Source organism: Pipistrellus hanaki, assembly GCF_964339955.1.
Source record: "Pipistrellus hanaki genome assembly, chromosome: 12".
Lineage (NCBI taxonomy): Eukaryota > Metazoa > Chordata > Mammalia > Chiroptera > Vespertilionidae > Pipistrellus > Pipistrellus hanaki.
In genome coordinates this window covers 222,560-238,128 of record NC_140514.1, presented here as the reverse complement: position 1 = coordinate 238,128, position 15,569 = coordinate 222,560, and the positions used below count along the sequence as shown (strand labels likewise).

The 15,569-nt window shown below is 62.2% G+C and overlaps 1 protein-coding gene across 2 annotated transcripts in view; it reads left to right on the top strand.

Annotated features, from left to right (window-relative positions):
* Positions 1-15,569, top strand: part of PXDN (peroxidasin) — a 45,096-nt gene extending 29,527 nt beyond the window's left edge. For both annotated transcript variants that reach the window (XM_084900056.1, XM_084900055.1), the window contains 14 exons: positions 599-871; positions 1,860-1,976; positions 2,148-2,306; positions 3,150-3,262; positions 4,254-4,410; positions 5,349-5,457; positions 5,998-6,155; positions 8,740-10,243; positions 10,907-11,041; positions 11,861-12,069; positions 12,816-12,930; positions 13,092-13,224; positions 13,715-13,828; positions 14,161-15,569. In XM_084900056.1, the coding sequence (XP_084756182.1) occupies positions 599-871; positions 1,860-1,976; positions 2,148-2,306; positions 3,150-3,262; positions 4,254-4,410; positions 5,349-5,457; positions 5,998-6,155; positions 8,740-10,243; positions 10,907-11,041; positions 11,861-12,069; positions 12,816-12,930; positions 13,092-13,224; positions 13,715-13,828; positions 14,161-14,280 (3,416 nt within the window). In that variant the 3' untranslated portion in view covers positions 14,281-15,569. The remainder of the gene's footprint in view (positions 1-598; positions 872-1,859; positions 1,977-2,147; positions 2,307-3,149; positions 3,263-4,253; positions 4,411-5,348; positions 5,458-5,997; positions 6,156-8,739; positions 10,244-10,906; positions 11,042-11,860; positions 12,070-12,815; positions 12,931-13,091; positions 13,225-13,714; positions 13,829-14,160) is intronic.

Here is a 15,569-nt window from a genome sequence, read left to right as displayed (position 1 = left end):
TATTTTATTGATTTTTTACAGAGAGGAAGAGAGAGGGATAGTTAGAAACATCGATGAGAGAGAATCATCTATCGGCTGCCTCTTACACGCCCCCTACTGGGGATGTGCCAGCAACCAAGGTACATGCCCTTTACAGGAATCAAACCTGGGACCTTTCAGTCCGCAGATTGACACTCTACCACTGAGCCACACCGGTTTCGGCTTTCTGTGTATTTCTTTTTTTAAAATATATATTTTATTGATTTTTCACAGAGAGGGATAGAGAGTCAGAAACATTGATGAGAGAGAATCATCAATCAGTTGCCTCTTGCACACCCCCTACTGGGGATGTGCCCGCAACCAAGGTACATGGCCTTGACTGGAATCGAACCCGGGACCCTTCAGTCTGCAGGCCGACGCTCTATCCACTGAGCCACACCAGTTTCGGCTTTCTGTGTATTTCTTTAACAAACAATAGCGAAGACGGGAAAATGAGGTTAAATCGTGTCTGTGTGACAGTAGCTTAGCGGTCGTAGACAGAATGAGTTGCGTCAACAGAAAACGAGCGAACGCCGATACTGACCTCGAGGGATTAACTCCTTGTGTTTCGTCGTGACAGCTCGACCCACTTTTGTAATCCAGCCGCAGAACACGGAGGTGCTGGTCGGCGAGAGCGTCACGCTGGAGTGCAGCGCCACGGGCCACCCGCTGCCCACGATCGCCTGGACCCGCGGGGACCGCTCGCCCCTGCCCACCGACCCCCGCGTGAGCATCACGCCCTCGGGCGGCCTCTACATCCAGAACGTGGCGCAGGAGGACAGCGGCGAGTACACCTGCTTCGCCTCCAACAGCCTGGACAGCATCCATGCCACGGCCTTCATCATCGTCCAGGGTGCGCGCCTGGGGACCCTCCGCCCACAGCCCTGCCCGTGGGCCCTGGGGTGCCCTCGCCTGACGCCCGGCAGGAGAGGCCCCGCCCCGGAGCCACCTACGCGTTCACCTTCGCAGAAGCTTTAGAGGACGGGCTGTTTGGAGCTGTGATCCATGGCACCCGGAGCTCTGGCCCGTGCGCGCTGTGGGTGACCATGTGGGGGGGTGTGCACGCGTGTTTATGTGTGTGCACAGGCGTATTAATCAGGAAGCCCTCACACATTTTGGAATTTCCCAGAGTTGATTCTTGGACACAGGAAGCCCGGAGTTTTAAGACATGTGCTATGCATTTCCCAACTTCTTGACTCAATACTGACTTTATTAGTGTTTGTTGTTGTTAATCCTCACCCAAGGCTATTTTTCCCATTGATTTTAGAGAGGGGGGAAGAGCAGGGGAAGGGGGGGAGAGAGAGATCTATGTGAGAGAGGCGCATCGATTGGTTGCCTGCTACACGCACCCCCATGGGGCCAGGGAGCCTGCCACCGAGGTACCTGCTTTGACTGGGGAGTGAACCTGTCACCCTGGGTGCGCACCCGACGCGCTGACCACTGAGCTCTGGCCAGGGCTGGGTGTTCGTTTTTACATCAATCACAAGGTGGGGGCGGGGAGTGCTAGAGCCTCCGGAGAGAACAGAAATGGAACTACGAGAGAAACGAGTTCTCCCAGCTCCACGGGAACCACGGGGAGGTTTGTTAACCTTCCGGCACCTTCTCCGTGCAGGCACTGTGGTCACTTGGTGTCGATGTCCTTCGTTGTGGCCGATGCTTTTATAGAAATGGGCTCACACTGGACACTGTTGTTACATTTTTTTCAATAAAAAAAAAAACCAGACCAAGTCCCGCCCTGGGCTTCCTGCTCTTCACCCCAAGCGTCTGCCTCACCTGCCCAGGCTGCCGGCCTCCCTAGGGAAGCTGTTTCTCACGCGTGTTCCATGTCTCCCCTCCCTCAGCCCTCCCACAGTTCACCGTGACCCCGAAGGACAGAACTGTGATCGAGGGCCAGACTGTTGACTTCCAGTGCGAGGCCAAGGGGTACCCACAGCCAGTCATCGCCTGGACAAAAGGAGGTAGGGCCCACGCCAGGTCTCCACCGTCACCGGCTCCCGCCCTCAGAGCACTGGCTCCGAAGCCAGCGATGTCTTTCTCTGTCCCTCAAGTCCCAGTCTCCTGAGCAACACACACACACACACACACACACACCCGTGTCCCCCTGACTGACTGGCCCCTCACCCTCGCAGGGAGCCAGCTGTCGGTGGACAGGCGGCACCTGGTGCTGTCCTCAGGGACGCTCCGCATCTCGGCCGTTGCCCTCCACGACCAGGGCCAGTACGAGTGCCAGGCCGTCAACATCATCGGCTCCCAGAGGGTCGTGGCCCAGCTGACCGTGCAACCCCGAGGTAGGCGCAGGATGCAGCCCCTGGTGGGCGTGGTGGGGGCGGGGACTCTGCCCGTGGACGTGGCTCCTGCACCGGCAATCACGGCACTCATGACCCACAGCCACCTCTACCTGTTTTGAATAACTGACCTTGACCTTGGGCTCCCGAGGGGACTGTGTCCCGTGCGGCTCATTAGGTTGCATGCAGCCTGTGGTAACGGGTGTACCCAGTGGTGCTGGTACGGACTCCGATGGGCCGACCTGTCAGTGCATGGACCATCGTTTTCCTGGCCAATGGTATCCCCATGAAGAAGCAGCCTTTTCTGGTTACTGCAGCAGCGCTGGGTCTGGGGGCCCCACCGTGTCCTGGTGTCACAGTTCTGTTTCCTGTGTACACCCCCCTATAGCATGCTAGGGCCCCCCATGTTCTCTGCACTCAGAAGGACCTGGTCGCCTGGTGTCTCTAGAAAGGCTCAGGGCAGACATGGGGTCCTGGGCCTTCTCCAGGGCTTGGCTGGCTCTGGGTTTTGGGTTTGCCCGCTCAGTCCTGGGCGGCCAGGGCTCTGGGCGGCCTGTTGGGTGGGAACTCCTGAATCGCCGCCAGGCCCTCCTCCCCATTCACCCTCGGATTCCCTCCCGCTCACCGGGGTCTTGGGGGCTGGGTGCAGAGCCTGGACAGACAGGAGCTCCGTCAGGCTTGCAGTCTGCTCATGGGTAGGGATATCTGGGCCCCTCCAGCCCCTCCTCTCTATGCAGACACCCCAGGAGGAGACACGTGGCCAGCTGAGCTCTGCCCTGGGCCTGAGGGAACAGAGGGAGGGCGGGCAGGGGGTTCAAGGTGTCAGCTGTGCTCCTTGCCTTCCAGTCACCCCGGTGTTCAGCAGCGTTCCCAGCGACCAGACGGTGGAGGTGGGCTCCAACGTGCAGCTGCCATGCAGCTCACAGGGCGAGCCCGAACCCACCATCACCTGGAACAAGGTACCGCGGGGGGCGGGTGCGCAGGGTGGTGGGGGACTGTGGGGCAACTTCCAAATCATGGGTCCGAGGGGAAAGATGTGCTGCTGTCCTCAATAATAAAGCCAAATGAGACAGACAGCCTCATGGCACAATAGCAGAAAAACCTGCCTGTTAGACCCTTGGCCTCACCGTCAGCAGGGAAGGTTCTTTGTGGTTTTGTTTTTCTACTAGAGGCCCGATGCACAAAGATTCACTTGTGCAGAATGGCCTTCCTTCCCATGGCTGCTGGCGCCACTTTCACTCTGGCCTGGAGCCACCTCTCCCTTTTCACTCTGCCCAGAGGCCCATAGCGGCTGGGGTAGTGTGGAATGCCTGCATCCCATTCCCTGGCCGCTCAGCGCCTGTGTATGCAAATTAACCCACCATCTTTGTTGGATTAATTTGCATCCTCACTCCTGATTGGCTGGTGAGTGCACGAAGGTATGGTCCATTTGCATCTTTTTTATTAGTGTAGATTGTTTTTATTAAGCCCCATAAAAACACAACGAACAATCAAGTGCTTAAAATGAGGGGTGTCCTGGGTGGCCAGAAAGCATATGTGCCTGTCCTTGCTTCCTTTCTCGTATGGGATGTCGCTGTCCCAGGAGGCAGTGCCCAGCCCCTCTCCCTTCCAGGTGCCTGAATTCATGCCTCCACACTGCAGTCTGTGCTGTCCCATCCCACCCCCTCCACCACCACCACCACCACCCACCCCCCGCCTGCCCATCCTGGAAAATCCCAGGATTGTGGCTTCTGTCTGGATCTTCCCTGAGCCTAGGCAGGGCATCAGACAGTTTATCCCATGGAGTCCGTACTGGGTGAATCTGATTCACCTCCTCTTTCCGATTGTGGGTAAACCTGCCCTTGGCCTCCCAACGTTCCCACCTGTGAGGCCCAGCGATGGCCCCCGCGCCACCTGTCACGGACAGTACCGCTCCACGTCTTATTCCTGCGATGTCTCCCCTTTCTCCAGGATGGGGTCCAGGTGACAGAAAGTGGGAAGTTTCACATCAGCCCTGAGGGGTTCCTGACCATCCACGACGTGGGCACCGCGGACGCCGGCCGCTATGAGTGTGTGGCGCGCAACACAATCGGGCAGGCCTCAGTCAGCATGGTGCTCGGCGTGAGCGGTAGGTTGCCCGGCCAGGGTTCCTGCGGCTGGCAGACACTCCACCCGCATGGGTTCAGGCCGCGGGAGGAAGGCACAGGCTCCCAGCACAAGGCCTGGCTTGTGGGGTATTAGAAAGGGGCATGTCCACACTCCTAGTTTGCAGGGAGGCCACCAGGGCACCCTCGGTAGGTGGCAGGGCCAGGTGGGCTCAGGAGCCCCTCCTTCCCCCTGCCCGGTGAGGCCGCTGAGTCCGACTCACTCCGCAGAGCCTCCCTGCCCTTGGTTTGGTGGTGGGTTTAGCTGTCATCCAAACCCCTTCAATCTGACCGTGTGTCCGTCATCACTTGGCAAAAGTTCGGTGCTGTTATTGCCACATCCTTACCCCCGAGCTCAGGAGACGGGTGTAGCCAGGCCTGTTCCCAGGGTGTAAACATCCGAGTGTCTTCCACGTAAACCTCCACGTAATCCCCGAAGCAGCCGGCCCGTCTCCCTGAGCTCCGGGGGTTAAAGAACGCCTCCCTGGCCGGCCAGTGTCTGACATTATAGCCACGTTTCCCTGTTCCTTTAGACCAGCCGTGGGGGACTTTTCTCTGCCGAGGGCCATTTGGAATTTGTAACATCATTCACACACAGACCATACAAAATTATCAGCTTAAAAATTGGCCTGCTATAATTGGTCATTTAATTAACTCAACCCTAATGCCTTGGCAGGGCTAGACCAAATGATTTCTCGGGTCCCCCCCCCACCCCCGGTTTAGAAGGTGTAGTGTGATTCCACAAGTGAAAAGTCTGTAATTCCAACACTGTTTGGAAGCAGCTTCCAGTAGATTTGTGAGTTAAGCCCTGGTGTGAGGAACAAAGCCCTGGGAGACGTGTGCCTCTGTCTTGATGACGTAGCGTCTGGAGGCTGAGAACGCGTCCAGGGCCCTGGTAACCAGCAGCTCCGTGTTCTCCTAGTGCCTGACGTCAGCCGAAATGGGGACCCCTTCGTGGCCACATCCATCGAGGAGGCAATCGCCACGGTCGACAGGGCCATAAACTCCACGCGGACACACCTGTTTGACAGGTAGGACGCGGTCTGGCCCGCCCCCTGAGCTCTGCGAGGGGAATCTCGGGCCATTTTGGTCCAGGGTGACCTGTTGCCTCATCGGGAGAAAACTTCACTTGAAAACCATCCACAAGGCTGGCGCCCACTCCCCGGGGGTTAAGACAACAGCCACGTCCTGTCCAAGTGGAGCGTGGAGCATGATTCACAAGTCAAACATTTCTTAAAAACGGCAACACGGCCTTTTGGCTCGTTGCTAAACGATTTGGCAAAAACAATCTATCTCACAAGCCATTAGGGGCTGTGTTCGTGTTGGCCAACTCCGAGGTGTTTTTCCTGTCTGAACTAAAGTCGAGCATTGCTGTTTCTCCCTGGAACTAATGACCTGTTTGTGTTTGGTTTCTCTTGGTTTTGTTTCTGTTGCCTTCCACCTGGGATCAGGCAGGTACGGTCGCCCCTAGAGCAGTAGCTGTGGGAACATGAAGCCGCAGTCCTGTCGTTGGGTGCCGGTGATTTCTGTCTCTGACTGTCCCCTCTTCCCTCCTGCCCTGACCTCGCCAGCCGCCCACGCTCCCCCAACGACCTGCTGGCCCTGTTCCGCTACCCGAGGGACCCCTACACCGTGGAGCAGGCGCGCGCCGGCGAGATATTTGAGCGGACGCTGCAGCTGATCCAGGACCATGTGCAGCGCGGCCTCATGGTGGACCTCAACGGAACCAGTCAGTACCAGGCTCCTCCCTGCCTCTTTCTGGCGAGCGGGTGTCACACCCCACCTGCATGCCTTCTGAGGGGCGTGCTCCAGCCTTCTTGTCCCGCGTGACTGAAGGGCACCGTTGGGTGACAGTGAGGGTCCCACCTCAGGTAACAGGGACCCTCTGGCATATGAGCTGGATAGTCCCTGCCCACTGGCTGTGACCCAAGGTCCACGGGCAAAGGAGGTTTGAGGAGGACTTTGCAGGACAATCTCCGTGTAGGTGGCGCTGTGTCCACGCGGCTGTTGGAAAGGCTGTGTGTGGAGCTCTAGCCTCTGTCCTGGGTGATGATGGGTGGCATGGGGTGACTGCCACCGTGTCACTGTGCCCCTGGCAATGGCATGCCCGGCAGTGACAGGTGCCTGTGCCGGGTAGGAGTGCCGAGCAGGAGGACTAGTGGTGCTGTGAGAGATGGTGGTGACTGGGTTTTACTGTGTAGTAGCATCCCTCTCATCAGCAGCTGTTTGCTCAGGGTTGTGCGTGAGCCTACGTGCTGCTGGGGATAGTTCCGGAAGCAGCCGACGTGAGAATGGGGTGCCACGTGATTCACAACCCTCTGCTTCCCGGCTTTTCCGTGGGTTCCGCCTTGTCTTTGAGGGGCGCCTTTTGCCGTCAGGACAGAAACATTGAGGGAGGACTGAACGCTATTCCTAAGGACACGTGTGTGCGATGGGGGCAGTCCTCCCGGTTCTGGGACCGGTCTGAGCCCAGTGTCCCGGAGGCCGGCTTGTGTGGGTGCCCCCTGTTCTCCGTCCTCAGAGTCATCTCCACTGGTCTCTATGGCGACCGCCAGCCTCCGCTCCCGGCACCTGGAGAAGCGTCTCTGCTGGGCACTCCCTGCCGAGTGCCGGGGACGGGCTGGGCGGGGTAATGACCGGGGAGGGAGGTGGCAGTTGGGGACCAGGTGCCCTGGAGAGGGTGTGTCCCCGTGTGAAGGCAGAGGTGACCGTCACTCAGCCTGGCTGTAGTGGACGCTCGCACAGATGTCCACCTGAGGCGTTTACCTGCAGGCCTGCCTGGGTCCTAGTTCTGTGACCTGGGAGGGATCCCTCGTGGGGAGTGGACTGGCTTTTCCCCAATAACAGCACCTTCCAGGCCCTGTCCCGTCCTGAAGAGGTCGCTTGTCCATCCCTTAGTCTTGGATACGCACTTTTTGTCAGTGTTTTCATCCACAGCAGTTGTCTGCGTTCTGAGATAGTTTTTATTTCTAAGGTGAGCTGGACAAGGGCGTGGCTGCAATGGCAATGGCAGTCTGCAGCCTTCCCGGGAACGTTTCCTTTCCCAGACCCGCTGCCTGCATCTGTAGACAGGTCTGCGTCTGACCAGCGGGTGTTCAGACGCTCTGGTTCCAAGTTCACAGGCTGCTGGGTCCGGTCCACCCGGTGCTGGCTGGTGCCCGCCCTCGGCTCGGCTCCTAGTCCCTGCAGTGGGGCGGCCTGGGAGGCGGCCCCAGAGCTGCCGCTGACCCTCCGCCACCGCTGCAGACAGAGGGGCTGCGCAGGGAGGTGCCTCGGCTCAGGTGATGTGGGTGGAAGTGGTGCTTGGTGTTCAGGACGGAGAATGTGGAAGTTCAGGGGGAACTGGGAGGAGGCGGGCGTGGCAGTGTCTGCTGTGATCTCGGGGAGCACACCGTCCGCCCAAGCCTTCCATCCCGGTGAGCGTGGCCTGGGTGCCCGGATCCCGGTGTCCCATCCCCAGCAAAGCACTCGTGACCCTGGTGCTTCTCCCTGGCCGGTGGGGTTTCCTCACCGCCGGTTCCTTATACATCCATAGGGGAGTTTCGAGCACGCCCCAACAACAAGAGGCTGTGTCAAGTGCATGAGACTGGGCCTAGGTTTGAGCGATGCTTGAAAGAGGAAGTGAGGGTGACTGAGATCTGGCGGTGCCGGCCAGTGTTGGGGGTGCAGGTGCCGCTGTGAGTGTGCTCGGGAGGGGAGCTGTTCCACTGGCCTGAGTGTGTGCCCCTGCATGTCCGAGCGCGCGCCCCTGCGTGCCTCAGAGCACGCCCCACTGCGTACAATTCAGGGGTCTTCAAACTACAGCCCACGGGCCACATGCGGCCTGCAGAGGAGTCTGATCCGGCCCGCCAGGTTTTTTGGGCAGTGAGCGCAGCCGAGGTGTTACAGTAGGAATTAGTAGTTCATATAGTCCGGCCCTCCAGCTCTCTGAGGGACCCTGATCTGGCCCCCACTTTAAAAAGTTTGAGGACCCCTGGTACATGCTGGTGGGCGGAGTTCCTCCTGCCTGAAACATGGCTGGTGATGGAGGTGGGAACCCCTCAGGGAGAGGCTGGAGGGCTGTTTCCACATCCCCCTTCCCACTTTCTCCCTCTCCCCTCCTCCCCTCCCCTCGTCCCCTCCCCCCTCCTCCGTCCTCCCTCCCCCCTCCTCCCTCCCCCCTCCTCCGTCCTCCCTCCCCCTCCTCCGTCCCCCCTCCTCCTCTCCCCTCCTCCCTCCCCCCTCCTCCTCTCCCCTCTTCCCTCTCCCCTGGAAGCACAGGCCCGGGGTCCGTCCGCGGACTCGGGTGCACAAGCCGCCCGTCTTTCTCGCAGGCTACCACTACAACGACCTGGTCTCCCCGCAGTACCTGAGCCTCATCGCCAACCTGTCGGGCTGCACCGCGCACCGGCGTGTCAACAACTGCTCGGACATGTGCTTCCACCAGAAGTACCGCACGCACGACGGTACCTGCAACAACCTGCAGCACCCGATGTGGGGCGCCTCGCTGACGGCCTTCGAGCGCCTGCTCAAGTCCGTGTACGAGAACGGCTTCAACACGCCTCGCGGCGTGACGCCGGGCCGGCTCTACCACGGGCACGCGCTGCCCATGCCGCGCCTCGTGTCCACCACGCTCATCGGCACGGAGGCCGTCACGCCGGACGCGCAGTACACGCACATGCTCATGCAGTGGGGCCAGTTCCTGGACCACGACCTGGACTCCACGGTGGTGGCGCTGAGCCAGGCGCGCTTCTCGGACGGGCAGCACTGCAGCTCCGCCTGCAGCAACGACCCGCCCTGCTTCTCGCTCACCATCCCGCCCAACGACCCGCGCGTGCGCAACGGCGCGCGCTGCATGTTCTTCGTGCGCTCCAGCCCCGTGTGCGGCAGCGGCATGACCTCGCTGCTCATGAACTCCGTGTACCCGCGCGAGCAGATCAACCAGCTCACCTCCTACATCGACGCCTCCAACGTGTACGGCAGCTCGGAGCACGAGGCGCGCGCGGTGCGCGACCTGGCCAGCCAGCGCGGGCTGCTGCGCCAGGGCATCGTGCAGCGCTCCGGCAAGCCGCTGCTGCCCTTCGCCGCGGGGCCGCCCACCGAGTGCATGCGGGACGAGAGCGAGAGCCCCATCCCCTGCTTCCTAGCCGGCGACCACCGCGCCAACGAGCAGCTGGGCCTCACCAGCATGCACACGCTCTGGTTCCGTGAGCACAACCGCGTGGCCGCCGAGCTGCTGGCGCTGAACCCGCACTGGGACGGCGACACGCTGTACCACGAGGCCCGCAAGATCGTGGGCGCGCAGATGCAGCACATCACCTACCGGCACTGGCTGCCCAAGGTGCTGGGCGAGGTGGGCATGAAGATGCTGGGCGAGTACCGCGGCTACGACCCCGGCGTCAACGCCGGCATCTTCAACGCCTTCGCCACGGCCGCCTTCCGCTTCGGCCACACGCTCATCCAGCCGCTGCTCTACCGGCTGGACGAGGCCTTCCGGCCCGCGGCACAGGGCCACGTGCCGCTGCACAAGGCCTTCTTCTCGCCCTTCCGCATCGTCAACGAGGGCGGCATCGACCCGCTGCTGCGCGGCCTGTTCGGCGCGGCCGGCAAGATGCGGGTGCCCTCGCAGCTGCTGAACACGGAGCTCACCGAGCGCCTCTTCTCCATGGCGCACACCGTGGCGCTGGACCTGGCCGCCATCAACATCCAGCGCGGCCGCGACCACGGCATCCCGCCCTACCACGACTTCCGCGTCTACTGCAACCTGTCGGCCGCGCACGACTTCGAGGACCTCAGGAATGAGATCCAGGACCCCGAGGTCCGCGCGAAGCTGCGCCGGTGAGTGTCCGCCTCCCGTGTGCGTGAGTCCTCACGGGAGGATGTTTTCTGTGGGTTTATCCAGACCCCTGGCTCCGACCTTCCTAACGCCGCGACCCTTGACTACAGCTCCTCGTGTGGTGGTGACCCCCAGCCATAGAATTGTTTCCGTGGCTACGTCAGGACTGTAATTTTGTTACTGGTATGAATCGTAATGTAAATGTCTGTGTTTCCGATGGTCTTAGGAGATGCTGCTCGCGGTTCTCAAGCTGTGGGTCGTGGCTTTAGGAAGTTTGAGAACCACTGATTTAAAGAGAGTGAAAAGGAGAGGGAGAGGCAGAGAAACGTCCATGTGAGAGACACATGGGTCGGCTGCCTCCCGCACACCCCACACCGGGGATCGAGCCCACAACCCGGGCATGTGCCCTGACCAGGAATCGAACCGTGACCTCCTGCGTCATAGGTCCACACTCACCACTGAGCCACACCGGCCGGGAAATTACTGTATTGTTTTCCATACGAGGAGGAGGAGGAGGAGTTACTTAGAGCATAAGGAGGAGTGGGTTAGACGTGTGTTCGGGTGGTCTGAGAGTGTACGAGCATGACGGAAAGGGCTTTCTGTGCGTGCTGCCGAGCTTCCCCAGACCCGCCGTTCAGCGCACTCGGGGCCTCCCTGTCTTCCAGGCTGTACGGATCCCCCCTCAACATCGACCTGTTCCCCGCCCTGATGGTGGAGGACCTGGTGCCCGGCAGCCGCCTGGGGCCCACGCTCATGTGCCTGCTCAGCACGCAGTTCCAGCGCCTGCGGGACGGGGACAGGTGAGCGCGGAGCGAAGAGGAGGGGCCGGGCTTCGGCAACTTTTGGGGACTCGGGGGCGAGGAACCGTGGATGGCGGCCATGTCCCCCGAGTGCTGGGAATGACGGCGGCGTCACCCTGTGCTGTCCGTGGTGTGGGTTTGTAATGGACTTCTTACCGACGTCAGAGAGGAGGGGAGCGGGAGAGAGACATCAGTGAGGAGAGGGAATCCTGGCCTGCCGCCCCCTGCACACCCCACACTGGGGATGGAGCCCACAACCTGGGCAGGTGCCCTGACCGGGCATCGAACCCGGGACCTCTTGGTCCACAGGACAACACTCAACCCGCCGAGCCAGGCCAGCCAGGATTGCTCTTCCTGTGACTATGCCCGGCTGCCGGCCCTGCCTCACGCAGAGGATTGGCGCTGGCCATTCAGCTGCCTTCCCACCCCCCGCCCCCGTGGCTGTTGAGAGGGTTTCTGTCCCTCGAAGTGGATGGTCTGCTGGTTAAACCACGCCGGTGCCGAGCTCCAGGCAGGATGGCGAGGTGCCGTGTGGTCGCTGGGCCCTTTGGCTCAGCAGGTGGCCGCGGACCCTCCTGTCGCCGCGCCGTCCGGCTGGGCCACGGCCGTGGCTGTGGAAGGGCCTGTGCTGCCGGTCGGGGCCGCCTCTGGTCTCCGGTCGTCCTGCTTTGTTTTGAGCGGGAAGCGTGAGCCGCTGTCCACCGTCGGGGCCCCGTTCAGACCAGGGGGCCGGCGTAGCTGGGCAGGAGTGGAGGACACCGAGGCCGGCCGCTGCGGTTTGAGTCCACATTCCTCCGCCTCATTCTCCTCCCGGCGCAGGCTGTGGTACGAGAACCCGGGGGTGTTCTCGCCGGCCCAGCTGACGCAGATCAAGCAGACGTCGCTGGCCAGGATCCTGTGCGACAACTCGGACAACATCACGCGTGTGCAGCGGGACGTGTTCCGGGTGGCGGAGTTCCCCCACGGCTACAGCAGCTGCGCCGACATCCCCCGCATGGACCTGCGGGTCTGGCAGGACTGCTGCGAAGGTCGGCCCTGCCCGTGACGGAGACGCCCGCGAGCGGAGGGTGGCGGGAGCAGGCCCGGCTGCGGCCTTGCTGGGTTAGGCGTGTCCGTGCCCAGGCATCCGTGGGACCTGCACCAAGTCCCGGGAGGGTTTTCAATGACAGGTCGTGTTTAGCGTGACGGCTAGTGCGACCGCATCTCTGGTCCTTCAGTCGTTCACTGTTCCGTGTTCTGTATGCTGGGCTTATTTTTTTAATGTATTTTTATTGACTTTGGAGAGGGAGAGAGAAACATCAATGAGGAGAGAGAATCGTGACCGGCTGCTCCTGCACGCTCACACGGGATGGAGCCACAGCCCTGGTCCATAGTGGACGCTCACCCTGAGCCACAGCAGCCTGGCCGAGAGCAGGTTTCCGTGAACGTTCCATTCCGTTCTCGGTGCTGCTGCTCCATCATTTACTCAACGTCTTAGGCCCCAAACCTTGAGGTTCTGTGGACGGAGCCTTTTGGCCGTCCAGGGCGCGGGCTCCCTCCTGCCGTTCACCGCTCCCAGCAGCGTCCTGGTCTGACCGCCATCGATCTTCTCGTGGCTCCTTCCTCCCCAACCTCCCTCTGACCAGACGCAGCCCCGCCCAGCCTGGCGCTCTGTGGCGAGCAGGGCTGTCGCCAGCCCTGAGTATCGGGTTTGTCCCAGGCGGGCGAGAGACAGGACGCTCTGACTTTGTCCTGAAATCGGAGCTGCTGGTAGCTAACCCTCCCCCCTTCCCAGACTGCAGGACCCGTGGGCAGTTCAGCGCCTTCTCTTACCATTTCCGAGGCCGGCGGTCCCTTGACTTCAGTTACCGGGAGGACGAGGCCCCCACGGAAGCCGAGAAAACACTGAGGTACAGCGTCCCCGAGGGTCAGACCGTCCACCCCGCAGGCCAGCCGGGCCCCGGGCCAGGATTTCCTGCTGGCCGCCAGCTGGGTCTGGGGCCCCAGACAGACCTGGTGCCCTGGGGCCTGCAGTGTGAGCGTGCAACACCTCCTGTCTCCCCTCCTGCAGCGACGGGAAGCCCGGCCAGCGCCCCAGGAACGCCACGGCCGCCTCCTCCGAGCACCCCCAGGCCCTGGGGCCCAGCGACTTCCGGGACTTGGTGCTGGACATGCAGCAGACCATCACGGACCTCCGGACACAGGTGCTGCCCCTCCCCCCCCTTTCCCCACTTAGCTCAGGTCCCCCCCAGACTCATCTCCAAGACCCGGGTGAACTCTGCAACGCCCCCACCTGGGCCCAGGGCTTCACCGCCTGCTGGCTCTTCTCCTGCTGAGGCCCTCCGGTCCCGGTGGTCAGGACCCTCAGTGGGACCCAGGCTCCCGGGCAGGGCCTCGGGGGCCCTGTGCCCGCCTGGCTGTAGGCACCACGTCCCCTCCTCCACCTGTGAGACTGGAGGGTCTGAGGCCAACGACTTGGGTGCAAGGGGCTTCAGACTTCCCCGGGAGCTTCGTTCCAGAACCACTGACACCCGGATGGGCACCCACCTGAGGCGACGGGGCAGGGCCGTCCCGAGCTCAGGAAAGCCGTTGCTGTCTGGAGCCCACAGCATCCTGCAGAGCCGTGCCTGCGGCCCGGGAGGGAGGCGAGGGCCACGCCCCCGCGGACTGACCACACTTACGCTGGCTTTGCAGATAAAGAAGCTGGAGTCGCGGCTCAGCACGGCCGAGTGCACCGGCGTGGACGGCGAGCCCCACGCGGACGGCGCCCGGTGGAAGCGAGACGTGTGCACCATCTGTGAATGCCGCGTGAGTACGGCCCCGTCTGGCCCGGGGCCTGGGCCACGGACTCGGCAGCAGAGTCCCGCGCCCCAGTGGGCGGCCGGGTGGTCAGCGGCCCCCTCACCGCAGGTCTCCTCCCTCCCGGGCAGCCATGTGTGCCCGCCTGCAGGGACGGAGGGCAGGTGCTGGGCGTCCCCGGGGCCAGGGTCTGGTGCAGCCGGGTCGGGCAGGCAGCTCTGGGAAGACCCGCCAGGACAGGAAGAACCAGAGGGTCAGGCCCAGGCGCCGGTGGGAACACGGCGGGAAGCGGGGTGATGCGGGGTCATCGGGAACTGACCGGCTGGCGCCTCTCCCTCCAGGACGGGCAGATCACCTGCTTCGTGGAGGCCTGCCCGCCCGCCGACTGCCCAGCCCCCGTGAGAATTGATGGCGCCTGCTGTCCGGTGTGCCTGAGGGAGCTCATGGGAACTCAGCCATAGACCCCTCCGCCCCTCGCAGCTCTGCCAGCGCCCAGGTCACCGGCCGGTGCGGGGAGCAGACGGGCGGGCGCCGAGGACTCGCACGGCTCACGGCCATCTCGGGCGTCGGGAAGCCACACGGGCTCAGACTGGAGTGTCCAGAGCTGGAGGCCACGCAGTGGACAGACACGAGTCCTAACTTCACGTTAGATTCTCAGGTTTTAATTTAATTTTTTATTGAAAAGTGGTGCTACTATTAAACCGCACAGTTAAGTCATTTAGGTTCCCCGATTGTCCCCATCCCACTGCTCCCCGTGACCGAGAGCCACTCCACCCAGCCTGGCCGCCGACCGCCGCTGGAGGCAGCCGGGTGGAGAGCGTCAGCGTTTGGCAGGCAGAACCGTCTCCTGGCCCTTCCCCGGCCTCGGCCACGTCCACGCGCCCAGCAGCGCCTCACGGCCAATCCCGCTCCCACACTCCTGTCCCGGGCCTGAGGCTGCCGGCCTCCGGGAAACAGGCCTGTCTTCCCGGTGACCTGCCGCCCGTGGTGGCCGTGCCGGGCTCGTGCTCCCCGGCTGCTCCAGCCGCCGCACCGAGGGACCGGCCCTCCTCCCTGACCCGGCGATGAGCGCCTTAGAGACGACGCCCGTACCTCGTCGCGTGTGATCGCCGACCGAGCGTCCAGTGCCCGCTGCGGCAGATGCCGCTGCCCCACAGGCCTCTGGGGTTCAGTGAGAAGCACCTCGTACCTCATGGCTGCGCTCGCCCTGACGGACCAAAACCTCCCGCTCTGTTCTGTGTCCTGAGACGTGTGTCCCTGAACACGCAGGTTCCGGCGCTGAGTGGGATCGGAGGAGGGGCCCGCCCTCCCCCAGGCACACGGCAGGGAACCGCTGGCCCTGTAGCTTCCTCTCAGAGTCAGGACCTTGGACCTCTTTCCAGAGCCAGAAGGTGGAGGCGCTGGGTCTGTCGGGCTCGGTGTCTGGCGGCAGCAGACCATTCGGGAGGGGTGGCTCCTCGAGGGTCACCTGTGGCTTCGGGCAGAGGTGACGGGCACGTGCATGGGGAGGCCCCCCAGGGAGGTCTGGGGCTGCGGTGGCGTGTCTGTGGGGCCAGGGGGAGTCTCAGCGCAGGGGCGCCATGGACAGGGCGGACACGCCGTGGTGGGAAGCCATGTGTACATGTTTATTTTCTTGCCTGACTGGCAGCAGCCAGATCCTTACTGTCCTGTAACCAGTTCATTACCAAAGAAACGTTTGCACTATGTAATGACCCTTTCTGTTCGAATAAACAGCCACGTGTTCCCAGAG